The following is an 18,617-nucleotide window of genomic DNA, read 5'->3' as shown; positions in this document are numbered from 1 at the left end:
TAACTGGTGTTTTAACCTGCTTCTAACTTGGTTTAGAAAAACAGAGGTGTCTTCTGCAGGGGAACTGCTGACAGAGACGCAAAAGCATTGCCCAAGTTTTGTTTGGGCTGCTTTAAAACAGCTGCTCTGGCCTGGCCTGTGCTCCCTGGACGCTCTAGTCCTGCAGGTTACCACTCACATCTACACCCCCTCAAAGCCGGAGGGCTTCCATGCTTCCATCCAGGCTGGTGGGGCTGGGGACCTGCGGGTGGTGTGGGGGCTGTCTCTCCTTGGGTTGTTGGGTCTGCAGAGAGGGATTTCTGGCTGTTTGAGAAGGCAATTGCTGCTCTGGCCAGACAACTTTAGGGCCCATGAGCTGTGCGAGAGGGCAGTCAGGCTTTGAGAGGGATGAAGCAGGGCAAGATCATGGTGACCATCGATGAGATGGAGTGTGTGGCAGCTCCCCACCGCCTTGGGGTCCTCGCCACAAAGCCCATGAAGGCAACCTGCATCTCCATCAGGCCTGCAATACGTCTTTGCTGCTCCCCCCTCCTTTAAAATAGCTATGAAACTGTTCCTGGTCCTGCCTGTGCTGGCACCATGAAGGGGGACATCAGGGCGGTGGAAAAGGGCAGTGTCCACACTAGGCTGTCAGCTTGTTGCATTCATTATTCTTGCACCATGTTGCTGGCGGGCACAGTTAAGGTGATGTGGCTGCTGCTGTTCAGTGAGTCTAGATTTTATCATCGTATTCAGATTTCCTTTAGCTCTGAAATTCTGGGCTTCATTTTGAGCATAACAGAAAAAAAAAAAAGCCTGTATTTGCTGTCTTCTTTCTTGCATTCAAGTAACTGTTACATATGCTTTAACTTAATTTTATCTGCATTCAGGTTAAAAATAAGGTACATGTTTTTGACAGTGTGTATAACTGTCACTTTGATCTTAAATGTCTGAATAACACCATCGAATTTGGCTGAGAATGTACATGCACAAATTGGTAATAAGCAGATGATTTGAGATGACAAAAGGACAGTCAGACGCTAAAGTATTACAGATGAGTTTGTAGACTAGCAGGGAAAGTGTTCAGATGAGTGACCCTTAGACATCTAAGGCAGGAGACTTGCACTAAGGTAGATGGATTTGCCTTCACAGCCTGGGCTATAGGAGCAAGGAAAGGGCTTCAAAATGCGTTTTTTATTCTCCAGAAGGATGCATTTCATCCGGACCAGAGCTCCCAGGGCAAGGAAAGATGCTGTGCTGGCTGTCCTCTCTCTTTGAGCACTCTCTGGCAGTTGGTTGGGGACAAGAACTAACTTGGCTCCTCCACAAAGTCTCTTTTATTAGTACTCATGTAACTTGGCCTGTGGCCACACCACCTCCGGCTGCAATCTTGTCAGCTCTCCCAAGCAAAGCAGGGTTAGGCCAGGTCGTTTGGGGGATAGGGGGAAGAAAACCCAGGCTGTGCCTGCAGTGGGGCTGCTGCCTGGCTGGTGGGCACCTTTTTCACCTGTGATGGTCCCAGGTTTTGTGACCTGCAGGATGCTTTTTTCCCTGGGTGTTACAGCTTGCCATGTCTGTGCCTGTAACTGCATATGTGAAGATGGAAGAGGGCTCTTTGGCCCAGCAAAGGTGTGAGAGAATCCAGTGACTGGGCAACTCCTGCAGCCAAAGCAATGCAGATTTTTTTATTTTATTTATTTTTATTGTTTGGTGGGGTTTTTTTGTTTGGGTTTTGGGTTTTTTTTTTTGTGTGTGTGTTTTTTTTTTTTAATTGCCTTCAATTGCCTGGGGCAGCCACAGACCCTGCAGCTGGTGGGATCCTTTCTGATGGGGACCTGTAGTCTCTCCAGGAGTTTAAAGACCACTGTAGGAATTTGTGCCTGTTTTTTCAGTGGGAAATCTGATCAGACAATCATGAAAAACCCTTCAGGCCTCAAATTCAACAACTGTTATTTCTTTGGAGATGAGAAACTTTATCCAACTCTTATGTGTTACTGTGGTCACCAGGGGGGATGTGATACCTTGTTAGGGTGAGTACATTTGCTTTGCAGTCTTTATTTTAATTACCTGACAAGCAGTTGATAAAGGAGTCTTTGGTTGGCAAGATCACCATGGTCATAAAGTTACCCTGTAATGCATGGCTGCTGTCAAAGTCATGGCAAAGCCTGTGTAGTTTCTGTGGATTTTGCTCCTTCCTTCCCTCCTCCTTCGCTTGGCTTCCCAGAGAGGAGAATATGTGGTTGCACTGCAGGTACGTTTTGTCCAATGTCCTTGGACATATTAAGCTATTGAGCCACTGTTCACTTTCAGTCAAAGCAGACCAAGATCTCAAAATAGCATCTGATGCTGAGACTGCACCAGGGCAGGTGAAAGTCTCGTATGCTTCCAGCCCACGGCTTCTTGTGGGTCAGGTTTTGGGTGGCCCCTGTTTGCAAGGGCGGCACAGGAGCATTACCTGAGAGGAGAAGGAGCAGCTCTTCCCACCACCTGGAGAGCTGAGGGAAACTTTCTCCTGCCCTGTGCAGATCCCTGTCGCAGAAGCCCCTGCTCATGTATGTGCCAGCACACCTCCAAAAAGTTTTTTCACCTCCATGATGTTTACTGTCAGGGGGAGGCTGCATTATTTATTGACTCAGAGTTGACTAGGGAGATGGAAGCACAAAGGTTACTGGACCTTAAAAGAAAGACAAAAACAATAACCTTTCTGTAGGATATTAGCATGGCAATCTGTACTGCCTGTGGAAATCTGCTTGGACAGTTAAAAATATCACCAGAAGGGGAACAGTTTTTCAGTTTATCTTCCATGTATTAAATAAAAACTGCTTCTGCAGTCATAGCAGCAGAACTTTGATTCCAGTTAACACGGGTTCCCTGCTACATAACTGCATCCAGTTTCAGGAGTGTTTCTCACAGGTATTTTCCCTTGAAGGTCGTCCCCAAGGACAAGTTGCCTGCCAAGCTGTACCTCCCACGCACGCCTGTGCTCCTCTGTTGAAATCAGCCCTTCTCTGCATGTCTCTTCCCACTTCTTGGTGCTTTCTGATCTGCGGAGGATGAAGTATCTGCAAAGTTTTGCTAGTCGTGTGTCAGGCGGGGCAACTTGCACCTTTAATTGTTCATGCCAAGGAAATGAATCCTTTCCGTGTATATCTGAGGCCTCAGAAGCACAAGTGTGGTTTTTGTTATTTGAACAACTTCAGCTTTTGATTCTCTCTGACATTAAAAACAAAACTGTGAAGGTTGAAAGTATCATCATCTCTAGGCTTGCCCTGGATCTGCAGGTCTCAGGAGGTAGGATTGCTTTAGGCCTTAGTTGAAGAAAGACCCCAGTGGGTAACACAGATACCTTGCCTCTCAAGGCTTTGCTAGGTGTTAGAGCTGAAGGGGTATGAACCAAGACAAACTTGCAACGCATGTTGGTTAAATAGACAGCGTATGTAGGGCTTGGATGTTTCTGGTCTCTGTGCGTTCTCGTTCCACTTTCTGCTCAAATGTAGTTGCTGAGACTGGTGTTTCCTGCCATTATTTGGGTGAAAATCAAGATAGCTTTATTGGTTGCAGCCTGGACGCTTCTCCTGCCTTTGCCGAAGCATTTGGGGTCACTTGCACACTCTTGCAGGTAGCCTTTGCCTCCACGCCTGCCCCAGCTTTACCTGTGAAGTGCTCACAGCACAGAGGTATCCAAGCTGGCTTTATCAAGCTAGCATTGGTCCTGGACCAATTTAGCTGTGTTAGCCCAGACCTGGCTGTTTAGCATTGGTGTGGTGGACCTGGAGTTTTGTGCTCTGCAGGTGCATCTGTTGGACACCTATGCATCTGCTGTGATGTGGACGGTGTTCTTCTATTCCTGATTTTATGAGGCTATTCATGCAAGTTTGCCATCCCTGGACTAGGATTTTGCTAAAGTGGAGGTAAAACACAGGTGGAAGTGGAGTATCAAAGCTTTGTGTCCTTGCTCGGCTTCAGTTGCTGGTGGGTGAATTTAACACTTGCTTATGTCCTCAAGGGCACTGTTTTCAAGATGCAGAGAACCGAGTGGTTCTTAGGGTCTTCCCTCATTTTTTTCTAATGTCAGCAGGGTTGTCTATGCTGACGTTGGATATGATCCTTATTCTGAATGCTAAAGCAACAGGATCTGTGTGTACGCTTCCAACCCACAGCTGCTGTCTGCAGCAAGTGATGTGATACATTTGCAGAGGCAGTTTGAAACAGCGAAGCACTCAGAAGCAAGTGTCTTCTTTTTTAAACTTTGCTTCCTACAAAGAGAAGGCTGGAATGTGTGAGTTTCTGTACAAGGAAGCTTGTGGAGGGTTGATAGAGGCACTGGGTTCTCAGGACACTGCATGTTTGCAGTGGAGACATCAGAGAATCCGCACAAGGCAGTTCCTGCCTGTCCTCTCTTCCCCTGCTCCTCCAGGAGAGAAATAAATACGGTATCAGGCTTCCCTGAACCTCTCTTCAGGAAACTACCTGTCCAAGCATTAATGTGGATGGGAGAGATGGGGAAGAAAGACGTAAACAGCCTCATTTGTGGATCAGAAATAAGCTGGTCTTGAATCTGGAGTCGGTGGTTGAAAGCAGTAGCAAGCCCAGATGCTTGGTGCAGGGTCTCAGCTGGTCCTCCCCAGCAGACGTGGGGGACCTGGCCGGTCTGGGAGCCGCATTCGGTGCTCGCGGGCAGGGGCTGTGCCGGCCACAGAGCCCTCGCCTCCTGATGCAGGGCTGCCCGCCGCTCCGTGGGGCCCCGCCACAGCTGGCTGAATCCCCGGCGTTGCTTGTCACCTCGCATTACCTGATGGACAGACTCCAGGCCCGCTTTGGCCTGCGTAAATGTCACTTGTGCCGAATGCTGCTGGAGAGGCGGAGGTGGCCAGCTGTGGCTGGCATGAGTCCTGTCTCCCCAGTCCCCCCTGCTCTGTCCCAGAGCTGCTTCCCTACTGCAGAGCAGCTCCTCGCTGGCCCCACTCTGCTTCCACCCTGACGCTTCTGTTTGTCCCCCAAATGATGGGAGAAAATACCTCGAGGAAAGCCGTGCCATCCCTGCGAGCTCAAGGCCTTTCTGGTTGCTTTCTGTTGGGACGTGGGACATGGACCGTCAGTATTTTCCTGCAGATCATTTTGTTTAATCATTTTCAACCAAAATGAATCAGGCTTGCAATCTCTGTCTGCATTGTCCAAGCCACCCTGGCTCCTTTGGGCTGATGAAACGACTTGGAGGGTACTCAGCTTAGGGAATAAGTAACCCCAGTGTCAAGGATGCTTTAGCATGGCTCCTCCTGCACACCTTCTGCCAGCTGTGCAAATTGTTCCTTGCACAAGCTGATAACCTGGTAGCAGTCACATCTTGTATCTCTCTTGGAGCACTCCAGCCTGAAAATGAGAAGCTGAGAGGAGTGTTTCCCCAGGTGTGGGAGGGTGCATTTCTGCTCCCTCAAGGATTGACTTGGCAAACTCATTGCAGGGAGGGACTAGAAGTTAAAGTTTGGACCACCTTGCAGGAGTGCTTTGCTTTGATGTTATTTTTTTGTTTGGTTGGTTTGTTTTGTCTCTGCTTTTCTAAACGGAATTTGTATTACAGTTTATAATGGATGGATAAAATTGTTCGTTGGTAAATGAAAAGTTAACACTGATAGTTTTGACCAACAGATTTGTCACAGCCTTGGCAGGGCAGCGTGGTCAGGCACTGTGCTTTGTGTTGTCAGGCCCTGGCAGAACCTGACTTTGCTCCTTGTCCTGGTTTCAGCTGCGATAGGGTTAATTTTCTTTCTAGTAGCTGGTATAGTGTTATGTCTTGGATTCAGCATGAGAAGAATGTTGATAACGCACTGAGGTTTTCAGTTGTTGCTTAGTAGTGTTTAGACTAAGCCAAGGATTTTTCAGCTTCTCATGCCCAGCCAGCAAGAAGGCTGGAGGGGCACAAGAAGTTGGGAGGGGACACAGCCAGGGCAGCTGACCCAAACTGGCCAAAGGGGTATTCCATACTGTGTGACATCATGTGCGGTATGTAAACTAGGGGAGTTGGCCTGGGGGGGAATCGCCGCTTGGGAACTAACTGGGCCTCGGTCGGCGAGTGGCAAGCAATTGCATCGTGCATCACTTCTGTTTTCTGTTTTGTATATTCCAATCCTTTTATTATTGTTGTCATTTTATTATTGTTACTATTATCATTATTAGTTTCTTCCTTTCTGTTCTATTAAACTGTTCTTATCTCAACCCACGAGTTTTACCTTTTTCCTTCCAATTCCGTCTCCCATCCCACTTGGGTGGGGGGAGTGAGCGAGCAGCTGTGTGGTGCTTAGTTGCTGGCTGGGGTTAAACCACGACACACCTCTGTGCTCTCCAGTAGATATTTTCATTTATCCATCCATCTCTACCAGCAAACACTCCTTCATGCATTCATGCTTCCTCTTTGGTGTCTCATTGCTGGGGTAAGAGAGGTAGGCACAAGCTCTCCAGGCTTCCTGGCTTTGACCTCTGATCCTGCCCTGGGAGCTAGGAGATTCCCCTGGCCATAGCCCTTGAACAGTTGCCTCTTGGCATGGACACAAGCACACCACGGGGCTTGCCCTGGCCAGCAGTCTCCTTGGGTGAAAGCCTTGCTCTGGGTCCTTACAAAACTTGGAGCCTTTCTAATGGAGAAACTTAGTAGTGACAGTGTTTCTGTAAGGTCTGGTGTAAATGCAAACAGTTAAGTAACTCTCCTGGGAGTCTTTTCTTATTGGTTTAAATCTTCTGCATGATAGTTTCAAAATATGCCCTTTTCTGTGTTAATGGAAAAGGATGAAGAATCATTCTTCTCCTTAGCTGTCCCGATGTGATAGATTTCTGCCCAATCTCCCCTTCAGTGGCTTATTTTCCAAGCTGAATGTTCCTCAAAGGCAATGTTGTTTATCTAGCTGTTTAAAGAGGCATAAAAACAATTTCTTTGTAAGTCTGTGCTACAGATGCTGGGGAGGACTGCATGCTATGGTACCAGACTACTCGCAGGTGATGAAAAATGCATTTGCTTTTCTCTGAAGCCAATAATGGCACAAGTCAGGATGGCCCTTTTAAGTGCCAGGAGACAACCCAGGTACCTCTGTGAGCTGAGCGCTTAGGTAAGTCAGGGGCCAGGCAAACAGCACAGCTTCTGTCCACTGCTAAAGGCTCTCCTGGCAGCTGTCTCTGGGGCGAAAGTCTTTTGCGCTTGGAAGCCATTACGAGGTAGGGATTTTGCTGTCTACTAACAGAAACCAGGCTGCGTGTCTCCGTGATGGTGGCAGGGGGATGTGGGGTGACTCTCTCCAGCAGCAGGCAGGAGCCCTGGCTCTGCCTCCAGACCGCCTTGCTGCCTCCAAGGCTTCTGCTGTTGTCATTGAGCCGGCTTCCTCTTGCTGCACATCGCTTTCCCACTGGGAGAATTGATCCAAAAAGCCAAAGCAAGAATTGACAAAGACCTTTTCTCCCCCTCTCTCTGCAGAATTAAGTCTGAAGTGGGTTGATAACAGCGGATCGAGTCCTCCTTGACTCTGACAAATGTCTTTAATGTTATTCAGCAAGCTGACCTTTTCCCGTCTTTATTGTGCATCTTCCCTTTGAATCAGATTTGATTGTTACTTCAGGTAAAATAACAAACACTGTCACGTAAATAACTTTGCAATAATGTTAAAAGGAGGAAAAAAACAAACAAAACACCAAAGCGTTGCCTTACTTGCAAATGCAATGGGAACAAGCATCCTCTGTGCCAGCCATGGCAAACCAACTGTGTGACCTTCCCACACAACATCTTTGCCTTGCCACTCCAGGGAATGATCTCCTGTGTTGAAAAACCATCAGAGAAACAATGGTTCATTGAAATGTTAACAACAGCTAATGCTAACTGGGGTTGGTAAATTCTAGGGGAGGGAGAGAAGGTCATATAAATCCTTAAAATACAGCTAGATACATAACCCGTCAGGACTAGTGGGCATTTGATGCCCAGATACCCTCTGAATATTTGAGACTGGTCTTATAGAAGACAGCGTTTAGGCCTTGGGTGACGTGTTCAACCTCAGAGACTGCCCTAAAGTGGCAATGATCAAGGTTATATTGCTTTTCTATGCTACCTTTTCCCCAGCGGAGTTCAGGGGCAGATTGATCTTACGGGGCTACCGTGAGGCTCAGTTTGGCTATGTGCACTGGAGCTCTTTAGTGTGGAAGGAGGAAACCCTCTTTCCTTGTGGCTGTGAGACTGTCTGCCCAGGTACGTCTGTGTGGCCACAGTCTCTGCTCTGTCTCGTACTAAGTGAGGAAAAGTAATGGGCAAAATATTTTGTGGGTGCCTTGTCCTGTCATCTGCGTTGCTAGCATGTCATGGGCAGTTTCTGTCCTGCATTGCTCCAGCTCCTTCTGAAGATGCTGGCATCAAGATTTGAGAGCTGGAGGAACACGTGAAACAGCACGGTGGAGAGGGAAGTGGGTGGGAAGGGGAAAAGCTGAACCATGGGAAGAAGAAGAGAAGCCTCCTGAGCACGATGCCCAAGCCATCGCAGGAGCGAAGGTGCTTCGTAAGACATGGGGACTGTTTAGGGTTTCTAGTCTGGTTGGTGGGGATTTCATGGTTTCAGATGTGCGCTGTCTCTAGAGCCGGCTTGGACAAAAGAAATAGGACCTCAGGGAATAGTTCAGAGAAAACCAGCCTGAGGCAGGCAGGCAGCAGTGCCTTCTTTCAAGTCAGCTGAGGCACCAAAGCAGTGAAGGAAGATTTGATTATTAAGTATTATCTTCATAATATGTTTTATTGCTGTACATAACTCTATTTCCCCTACCATAACCAATGTTTTGCTGTTTACCTTTATAGCATAAGGCATGTTTGCTGATTGGTTTTGAGCCTTGGCCAGCAACTAAGCTGACATGACCAAGGCTGGGCAGCTGATTGCTGTACAGCCGGCCTCGCTCATAGTGCATTTAATCTTTCTGCTTCTCCCCGTAGATTCCCCTGTTCACGCCAGCTCCACATCTGTGAGCCCATCGTCAAGCCTTTCCACGGGAAATTCAGCGGAGGGGCACCACAACTACCTCGAGGCCCCTGCGAACGCCTCCCGGGCGCTGCCGTCCCCCATGAACGCGATCGGGTCTCCGGTGAACGCGCTGGGCTCGCCATACAGGGTCATTGCATCTTCCATTGGCTCGCACCCCGTCGCTCTGTCCTCAGCCCCAGGCATGAATTTTGTGACACACGCCAGTCCGCAGGTAGGCAGATGTGCACACTTGCTTCGCTACAATTCATGGTGTTCGGTCTGGGTAAAGTCCCAAAACCTGGGGGAGTGGGTTGGCTGGTGGGGAGTCTGGTGTGTTTTGGCCACTTAAGGAGATCAGCTATAAAGAGCAATTTCCAGCATGTGAATCTTTCTGCCTATATCATCCTGGCACAGACATAGAGAAGACACCTGTATATATTTCAAAGTACCCTGCACAATAAGAGGAGAGAGCTAATTCCCAGGTTTGTTCTCACTATGGGTGAAGTCCGGTTCTCCTCCGCTGCATCTATTGCAGTGTGTATGTGGAAATAATTGGGATAGCCAAGGGCTGCATCATGTGAAGCATTCCCCTTCTTCCTGCAAAAGCATATCTGTTTTGTTTATTTGGAAAGGAGACGGACTTTCTGGAGAGAGACAAATGTTAATGCTAAATGCCAGCCACATACTCCGCGTTGCATATAAACTTTGCCTGTAGAAAAATGAAGCGCTCCCGTCCTTAATGCCTGAGCTCACTCAGGTGCTGAGGTTTCCCCTCCAGACAGGGGGAAGACCCAGGCATTAAGGTTGGTGCCTCCCCGGAGCCATGGATGGGCTGGGAGCCTTCCAGAGTGGCTCTGTGGGGCAGGGACAGGGACTCGCTGGCCCAAGAGCCTGACACCACCTCTGGCATGGCTGGGACTGAGGTGGCGGTGTGGAATTTTGATAGTGTGCTGAAATGTTCTGGGAGTCCAGAAAGTAGTGGACATTCTGCCTTTTATTAACAAGACTTTGCGTTTTATTAGTGGGACCTGAAGGTAGGGAGTGCTCAAGAGCCTCACGGCTCCTGCTGAGGCAGCAGCGGGGAGGTGGTCCCCGAGCCCTGTCTGCCCCATACCCCAGTGCTACACCACGGTCTGTCTGAAGCTTTTCCTAGCACCTACCACCAAGGCTGGAGAGGATGGTATGTGGAAGCCCCTGAAGAGCTCTGAGAGAGTATAAGGGTAATTTGGCAGGTTTGGCTTGCCTTTCACCAGCATCCTCAACTCCTGCGTGGGCCTGGGCTGTCTGCAGTGAGCATCCTTCCTCCCCTTGCACCACCCAACTGTTCCCCATCGACCCGATGATATTTGTGCCCGTGGCATCCAGGGCAGGGACTTCATGGTGGTGGAGCTGGTGGCAGCACTGGCTGCATGGGAGCCTTTCCTTTGGGGTTGGGGATGGTCGGGGAAGCGGTTTCCCCAATCCGGGCACTGTGCCAAGTTCCCAGCTCCGAGGAGCGGGCTTCATTTGTGTTGCCTCTAATGCAAGGAGACAGCTGGGCCTTGGGGATTCGGCAGGGAGGCAGCTAATGGATTTGGGTTCAAGGAGTTGTCCCAGATATCATACATGATTGCACTTAACCTGCAAGAGTCAAGCTCCAAGGACAATGATGGCTAAAATTGCCCCATTTCCCTGCCCCCCCATTCACCCTTCCTCTCTGTTATTGTCTCAGAGTGCAGCCAGAGAGAAAGAAAAGGTGGTACCTGAGCTCTGAGTAACATTTTAAACCATAAGAAGTTCCTCCTGGCTCAGCATTTTGCCAGGAAGAAGTTTTAGGGTAAAAAACAGGTGGCTGGACACTTGTGGGGAGGAAGGGGTTGATTTCTCCTTTCCTAGGGCCAAGTGCAGATTTTGAAGCATGAGGATTTACAGCTGCCAGTGCCTGGGCTTGGGTCTCTGCTGAGGAGAGCGGACCTCTGTTCCTCTGGGCAATTTTTCCCTATACACTTTTATTTTCCAGTGGGGCAAAATAACCTGGCTCCTAATGTGGTAATTTTTGGTGGATAATTTGTATTTTCAATGCCATCAGACCTTTGAAGCTTTGAAAATGAAGGGACAGTGGTGAGGGAAGATGAAAACAGGCTTCACCTTTTTATTTTTCTAATGACAGGTCCAAAAATCCCAATGGGATGAACCCTTCTTGTTCTTTGCTGAAACTTCCTGTGGAAATTATTATACTTTTTTCATGGGAAATGGGCAATTTCTTGGAGCAAATGGAGAACTTGCAACAGCATGCATGAAATCTAGTGGTTTAGAAGTTATGGAGACTATAATGAAGGCTGTAGCTGGATTTTCATCCAAAGCCTTGTTTTCTGTCCCTGCTTCCGCCCTCTTGCTGGGAAGAAGAACTTTAGCTGATAAATTGGGGTGACTGTTAAAAACAAGCTCAATGATGAAGAAACCATCCCCAGCCCTCAAAGTATGGCAATGGGAAAGATGATTTGATAGTGGTTTTGGAGAGACATTGCTCTGCCCAGACAGCTTTTGACAAGACGTGTTCAATGGCCCTTAATCCTCACTGCCCTGCCAACAACAGCTCGAAAGCAAACAGCAATAAACCGAAGCCCTGGGCAACATCAGGCTTTGGTCTCTAATCGATGTCAGTTTGTAACCTTTAACTTGCAGCAACCATGAGCAGCTCCTGGGAATCTCAGCTGGGGGCTCTAGGCCGTTTGCCTGCATCTCACTGCAGCTGATTTTTAGATGCTCAGCCTGCTCTGTTGTTTTTGTTTTGTTTTGTTTTGTTTTTTTTTTTTTAAATCTGGCAACCCCAGATCTGCTCCATTTTCCAGCCTGTGATAGCATTTGGGAACCTAAGTCCGAGGGAGAGACCAAGATGGCCATGTTTTCATGTGTTTATGCAGATTTGCATATCATGAGACAGGGAAGGTAGCCTACTTAACATTTTTTTTTTTTTTTTTTTTTAAATCATTACAGCTTCCCTAGCCATGCAGCAGTGCAGGTTTAATTGCAACAGATTGTCTGGCTGCAAAGCTCTTCCTTACTAAGCTGTTAGTGCTCGAGGCCACAAGCAGCCAGTGATCAGCATCCTCTAATGACGCGGACAGGATCCCACCAGCCTTGTCGCTTGGAGGCTGTAAGTGAGCAGCTGAGGGTTGCTGTCTGCCCTTTTCCAGCTCTGCTTAGTCCTGGCTTTGGTTACAGCATCAGAGCAGGGTGAGAGGCAATTCTGCTACCAGGCATCTGCTTAAACTCCTCCAGCTGGATTCACCAGAGGATGTCTCTCTGCCCATGGCAGCCCCATGGAGTTGCAGGGGATAAGCTTGTGGGACGAGCCCAGCAGGAGCATCAAGGGAGGGGTCAGCTCAATTTGGGGATGGTTTCATTGAGGTATGAGTCTCTCTAACCTGTCTTGTGGTTTCTGCTTCTGCAGCTCAACGTCCTGAACAATGTCAACAGCTTGGAGGACGTAAAGCCCTTGCCAGGTCTCCCGGGGATCGGGAACATGAATTATCCATCCACAAGCCCAGGTTCCTTAGCCAAACACATCTGTGCCATCTGTGGGGACAGGTCCTCAGGTAGGAGGTTTTTTTTTTTCTTGGGGAAGGCTTTGTGTAATGAAAACTCCCCTGATGCTCTGAAGCAAGGCTTGTGCAAGAGTGAACACTGTGGAAGCTCACTGGGGCCATACTGGCATTGCAGGATTCGTAGCTGGGTCTGGCTTACCCAAGGGCAGGCTGTCTGTTTTGCAGATTAGTTGCGCTGTGCCCAGAAGAGAGCAAAACTAAAAGCCATGCTCTTCTCCCTTATGTGTATAATCTCATTTTACATTTTGTCCCTGTTTATCAAAGGTAAATTTACCAGAATCGCTTGTGCTTTTACTTACCTGTGCTTTGTAATAGCTGGGCTTTGGCTGTGCCTGGGTTTTTTCTCCTACCCCAGAGACCTGCAGCCTGGCTGGGCATTGCAGAGCCCCTCTATATCAGTGCACCCCACTTGCTACCTGTGGCTTTTCTGCACTTGCACTGCAGCTAGATGTGACTCCACGTCCTTCCCCTGGGATGCGGTCCCTCCTTATCACAGGAAAGCAGTAGTCCTATAGTTTGACTGCTGCTGGTCACTATTGCTGTGAAGAGCCACTAAAGCCACGTCAGGCCTGCTAAGGTGTTACCCTGCAGCCAGTTTTTTCACCTTTGGGGTTGGTTTGAGCTCCTCCATGCTGAAGGGAAAGGCAGATGCCTGCCTGCCCGTTGATGGCCTCCCCTTGCCTCCCCAGGGAAGCACTATGGGGTATACAGCTGTGAGGGCTGCAAAGGCTTCTTCAAGAGGACGATCCGGAAGGACCTGATCTACACTTGCCGCGACAACAAGGACTGCCTCATAGACAAGCGCCAACGCAACCGCTGCCAGTACTGCCGCTATCAGAAGTGCCTCGCAATGGGGATGAAGAGGGAAGGTATGTGCAGGCTAGTGGAAGGAATGGGCTTGTAGAAATTTTCCTTGCGTTCATTAGGGTAAATCTGGCTCTCGGTGGCCCTCCAAGGCTGGAGCTCTCGGTGGCCCTCCAAGGCTGGAGCATTCCTGACAGCTTCAGGGTGTTTTTGACCTGGTTTTGTAAAGGAAACAAGGCTGCTGGGGAAGCTGTCACATTGTATTTTTCTTCCCATCCCACCTAACCACCCATACTGGTGACTATTGAACCTATTAACTGATTTTGACCCATGCTTGCCTTTAGTTAGTGGTCCTTAGTGGCCTGGACACCTTGGACTCTCCTGTAAACCTCTTGCAGCCTGCTTGTCTCCTGCGTGAAGAGCAACCTCCTTTTTTATTTTCAGCTTACTGGCTTCATTTGTCACCACCTAATTCTTGCACTGGAAGATAAGGGTGAATAACTTATTTCTATCTTTTATTTTATAGTTCTCTGTCATTTCCACTCATAACCTCACCTTTGAGGATGAGCTCTGGTACAGCTCACATCCTCTGATGTTTGTGCTGCAGGAGAGCGCTGTATGGAAGCAGTTCATGCAGCCTCTTCCATACTCCACATGCATTTACTGCAACCCCTGAAGGACTCTGTTTCTGGCCCAAACCATCTAAGGTGTTGATCTGGAGCAAGGATCTGACCTGAGGCAATTGGACTTAGAGGGATTTTGCACTGATTTTAAGGAAGCCTCCAGGAGCTGCTGAGGGTGACGTGTCTGCAGTGTGTCCTGCAGCCCTGCCTCTCCCCCACGCAACTCTAGAGAGTACGAAGGTCTTTGTAAAAGCCACCACCGTGTGAGTCTCTGGTGTGTGGTGTGTTGTGGCTTAACCCCAGCCAGCAACTAAGCACCACGCAGCTGCTCACTCACCCAGTGGGATGGGCGAGAGAATCGGAAGGGAAAAAGGTAAAACTCACTGGTTGAGATGAGAACAGTTTAATAGAACAGAAAGAAAGAAACTAATAATGATAATAATAACAATAATAAAAAGATTGGAATATACAAAACAAGTGATGCACAATGCAATTGCTCACCACTTTGGCCAGTTTGGGTCAGCTGTCCTGGCTGTGCCCCCTCCCAACTTCTTGTGCCCCTCCAGCCTTCTTGCTGGCTGGGCATCAGAAGCTGAAAAATTCTTGACTTAGTATAAACACTACTTGGCAACAACCAAAACCACCAGTGTTATCAACATTCTTCTCATACTGAATCCAAGACATAACCCTATACCAGCTACTAGAAGGAAAATTAACTCTATCCCAGCTGAAACCAGGACACATGGAAAGGCAAGCCCAATGGTATGGGGGTTTATCTGTCCACCTATGCCCCCTGCAGCTAGCTGCTCCCTCCTTGGTGGAGCAAGGACCGCTGAGCTGGATTGTCTCCCAAATTATCCTGACAGATGCAAGGTCAGGTAATGACAACTAGCACAGTATTTAAGCTGCTTTTTTCCAAGATAAAATAACTGTGCTGCCTCCAGGGTTGAATGCTAGCAGGCAGTGTAGCTGTCCCTTTTTGGAGGCCACACTGTCCCCCTGCAGAGAACGCAAGTCAATCCTTGTGTGGGAGCTCAGACTGTGCAGCCCAGAGCCTGGGGAAGCAGCTGTAACACTGGGCAGAGGCTGAGCCTCATCCTGTTCCCTGTAGCATCATCGATGCTGTGCTGCCTCAACTGCTCAGGGCAGCCGAGGACTGCGAAATGCCGAGCTTGAATCAAAAACCTAATCCCAGGCACAGCTCTCCCTTCCAGCTGGGTGCAAAGTGATTCAGAGGACCAGGGTGTCAACATAACTTCCCTTTGCAGAACATGAAAATTTAAACCGCAGAATCTTGGTGGATCCTGCAGAGGTTTGGCTGCAACAATCACAGGAGCTTTCCAGGAGCTGCAGAAACTGGGGACAGATTGCAGCTTGAACAAGGAATGCTGGATGAGTTTGGGGGCTGAGTGATGGGACTGGTATTTCCTTGGCATGCTCTTTCTTCAGCTAAGATTTTGATGGCTTTAGAAACACTTCCCTGGTTTCTTCCATCCATTACCCTAAAGAGGACAAATGCTTCCTCCAGCTGGCTGGCACATATATGCATCCTGTGTTGCCCTCCCTTGCCAGTGCCAGACTGGATGCCCCGCTGAGCCATCTCCTTGGGTGCTGCCAGTTCCCCAGCAGCTGGGCAGTATTGGGAAGCGCATCGTCCCAGCTGAGAGAAACGCAGGGAATTGCTGAGCATTGCAAAGTGGTCAGGAGTCTCAGTGCTGAGGAACCTCCTGTGGTTTGGCCCTTCCCCTGAAAGCACCCTAACATAAGCCAGGGTAAGGCAAGGCTGATGCAAGGGCTTATTTCCTGACACCACTGTGTACAGCAGAGCAATAAAGACAAATGGGAAAGAAATCTTCTGTTCCAAGTATCTGACCTAAAACTTGTCACACCCTTCTTCCAGCAGCACTTCCCTAATTGAGAAAATAGGAATCAAAATCTTGTGCAGGCTTGCTGTGAGCTGTGGGCTTGCTGAGCTGGTCCCTTCCTTGGTGTCCCCTGGTGTTTATGCAGGTCCCCTCTCCTCTTAAAGGACTTTTTATCCCTTGGCCTTGGTGTTTTTTTCCACACCTCTGGATAGTGACTGCCTGGTGCTTAGCTAAAAGGTAGGGAAGCCATTAAGCTGTTGAATACTGAAGCACCAATGTCTGCATGGCAGGGGCCAGCTTTGCAGCCAGCTTCTCCCCCACTGAACCTTCATTTTGGGTGTGTAACTGCCTGCAGCTCAGTACAGGGTGTTCTCTGAAACCAGGCTGGCTGCCTACCTGTCCCTTAGGGGTTACAGGGCATTTTTGGCCCCTGCCTGGTGCCGTGTGCTCACACAGGGGAGTGATGCTAGCAGGGCTGTAGTTTTGGGACATTTCTCCCCAGCAATGAGCTAAACTGATAATGACCCCTGCTGGTCACTTTTTTTTTTTAAGCAGGATTTTCTTATTTCCCTTTGGGATTTCTCCAACAAAAATGTGCACCCAGGACTTCTGCTGAGCACAAGGCTTGGCATACCACGTATATATGTCCCACACTGACCTGTCCTCCACACGCCCAGCAGCCCTGGGAGTTAATAGCCAAGATCTGGAGAGAATTTCAGTGATTCTGTTCCTCCAGTCAGTAGATACTTTGGAAAATGTATAGAGATGGGAGAAGAGAGTGAAGACATTGGGGTATTCAGAGGTACTAGGAACTGCTTTCTAGTGGAGAGGGTTGGGAAGAGAGATGGTGGAGGGAGAGGTGACGCCAGGGCTGGGTCAGGCTGGGTAATCTTTTGCTCAGGAATGAGATAGGCAGCGTGTGTGGATCCAGCTGGGAGCGAGGGACCGTCTAGCCCTGCTGCTGGATGCTCTGGCTGCTGTGGGACGGTTTGAAGCACTTCGCGAGCACAGCAAACCTCAGTGTCTGGGTGCTGGGTCCCTCCTGCCTCCTCCAGCATCTAGTAACAGCCGATTCCAGGCTGCCACCTGGAGGTATCAATTCCTCTTTCCTCTATTCTGGAGCTTCATACCTAGGAAATCACAACCTTTTGTCAAATTTGGAGGCCACTGGTCTACAGCAATCCCAAAGTTTTTTGGGGGGATGGATATCTGAAATATCTCTTCTTCCAGAGGAAAGGGGACCCACTGCAAGCGGGTAAGTATTGCTGTGAATGTGAAGAGCTGTGTTTCTGTCCTGCAGCTGTGCAGGAGGAGAGGCAGAGGAGCAGGGAGCGTAGCGAGAATGAAGCTGAATCCACAAGCAGTGGCAGCGAGGACATGCCGGTGGAGAGGATCCTGGAAGCCGAGCTGGCAGTCGAACCCAAGACAGAGGCGTACAGCGACGTGAACACAGAGAGCTCAGTAAGGGCCACTAACATCACTTGCAGCTTGAGATGAGAGCCTTTGAGGTGCGATTTGAAAAGATAAACCCCACGTGAACGGCTAGCATTTTGCAAGGGGATTTTGCTTCGCACCGACTAAAAATCACCAGCAATTTTTCTTTTGAAGCTACTCTGAATGACAATTAGGAAACAGCCTATACGTTATTTTCCTAGCATTTTTTTCCAGTTCCCGTTGGTTTCAACGAGTAGATAGGGCAATAGCTGGATGCTGGAGAGTCTGAGCCCTGTGCTGGCTTCCACAGTTGCACAGCCCTGGACACTGCTTTTCTGCCCCAGTGACCAAGACTGGAATGGAGCTGGGCATAGCAGGTTTACTGCTGTGGTTTTACTGGTTTGGATAAAACTGCTGTTCATGCCCGTTCAGAGGCTGCTTGATGGCTTTTAGATACGCTCTGGGAGCAGGACTGCAGCCTGCAATGCAAGGCTTGCTTTGCAAAGAACAGCAAGCAAATGGAAAAGTCTAGCAACCAGATGATTTGCCTGGTTGTAGAGGGGATAGTAGTAATAAGTATCTTCTTTTCCCACAGCTGAGTTTATTGGCAATTTGGTCATTTTGCTTGTGGCTCTGAGTATTGTTAACTTGATCCAATACTGTGTCCAGTGCAGACAGTGATTATCAAAGATTTTTCATTGACAAATTCTCCTCTTTTCCTCTGCTCTTTTCCTTTTGATATCACTTTTAATTAGACAAATGACCCTGTCACCAACATATGCCATGCAGCTGACAAGCAGCTCTTCACACTCGTCGAGTGGGCCAAGCGAATCCCCCACTTCTCCGACCTGACGCTGGAAGACCAAGTCATTCTTCTCCGGGCAGGTAATATCCCCAACTTGTGGCCTCTGGGGCTATTCCTGGTACCCCATCCCTTCTCTGGGCTGTGTGCTGTGCCAGCCAGGCTGGATGGTGAATGTGAAATCCTGAGCTGATCCATTCCTGCTGTCACAGGGCAATCAACCCGTCCTGAGCCATGATGAGCGGTTGGCAGAGAGGTTGTGGATGGGGCAGTGGAATCTGTTGTTTGTTCCCTCTTCATGCAGACTTGTAGGAGGGTTGGGGAAGGGTGAATAAATGTGACTTGTTAATGCAATTCCTGTAACTGCAGAACTTACTATGTGTGGGGCACGTTAGTGTGTAACATGCAAAATGATGTACAGGGGTTGCTGATGCAAGGAATATGTTTTTCTTAGGAGGAAAATCCAGCATATTTTATTTTATTTTATTTTTCCTCTCCTCCTTTGAGTCTTTTTCTGCACCTTCCTTGCTGCTGGTCAGAGTTTA

At 48.8% G+C, this 18,617-nt stretch overlaps 1 protein-coding gene across 4 annotated transcripts in view; it reads left to right on the top strand.

The window, feature by feature from the left end:
* Positions 1 to 18,617, top strand: part of RXRG (retinoid X receptor gamma) — a 40,783-nt gene that overhangs the window by 19,426 nt on the left and 2,740 nt on the right. For 3 of the 4 annotated variants that reach the window (XM_069789798.1, XM_069789800.1, XM_069789799.1), the window contains exons 2-6: positions 8,930 to 9,189; positions 12,391 to 12,535; positions 13,234 to 13,413; positions 17,137 to 17,297; positions 18,026 to 18,155. In XM_069789798.1, coding sequence (XP_069645899.1) covers positions 8,930 to 9,189; positions 12,391 to 12,535; positions 13,234 to 13,413; positions 17,137 to 17,297; positions 18,026 to 18,155 — 876 coding nt within the window. Of the gene's footprint in view, positions 1 to 7,438; positions 7,581 to 8,929; positions 9,190 to 12,390; positions 12,536 to 13,233; positions 13,414 to 17,136; positions 17,298 to 18,025; positions 18,156 to 18,617 lie in introns of all 4 variants that reach the window. The other variant, XM_069789801.1, reaches the window with a different exon arrangement.

Source organism: Haliaeetus albicilla, chromosome 8 (genome assembly GCF_947461875.1).
Source record: "Haliaeetus albicilla chromosome 8, bHalAlb1.1, whole genome shotgun sequence".
Lineage (NCBI taxonomy): Eukaryota > Metazoa > Chordata > Aves > Accipitriformes > Accipitridae > Haliaeetus > Haliaeetus albicilla.
Note: the sequence above shows the minus strand (reverse complement) of the source record. Positions and strands in the feature narration are given on the sequence as shown.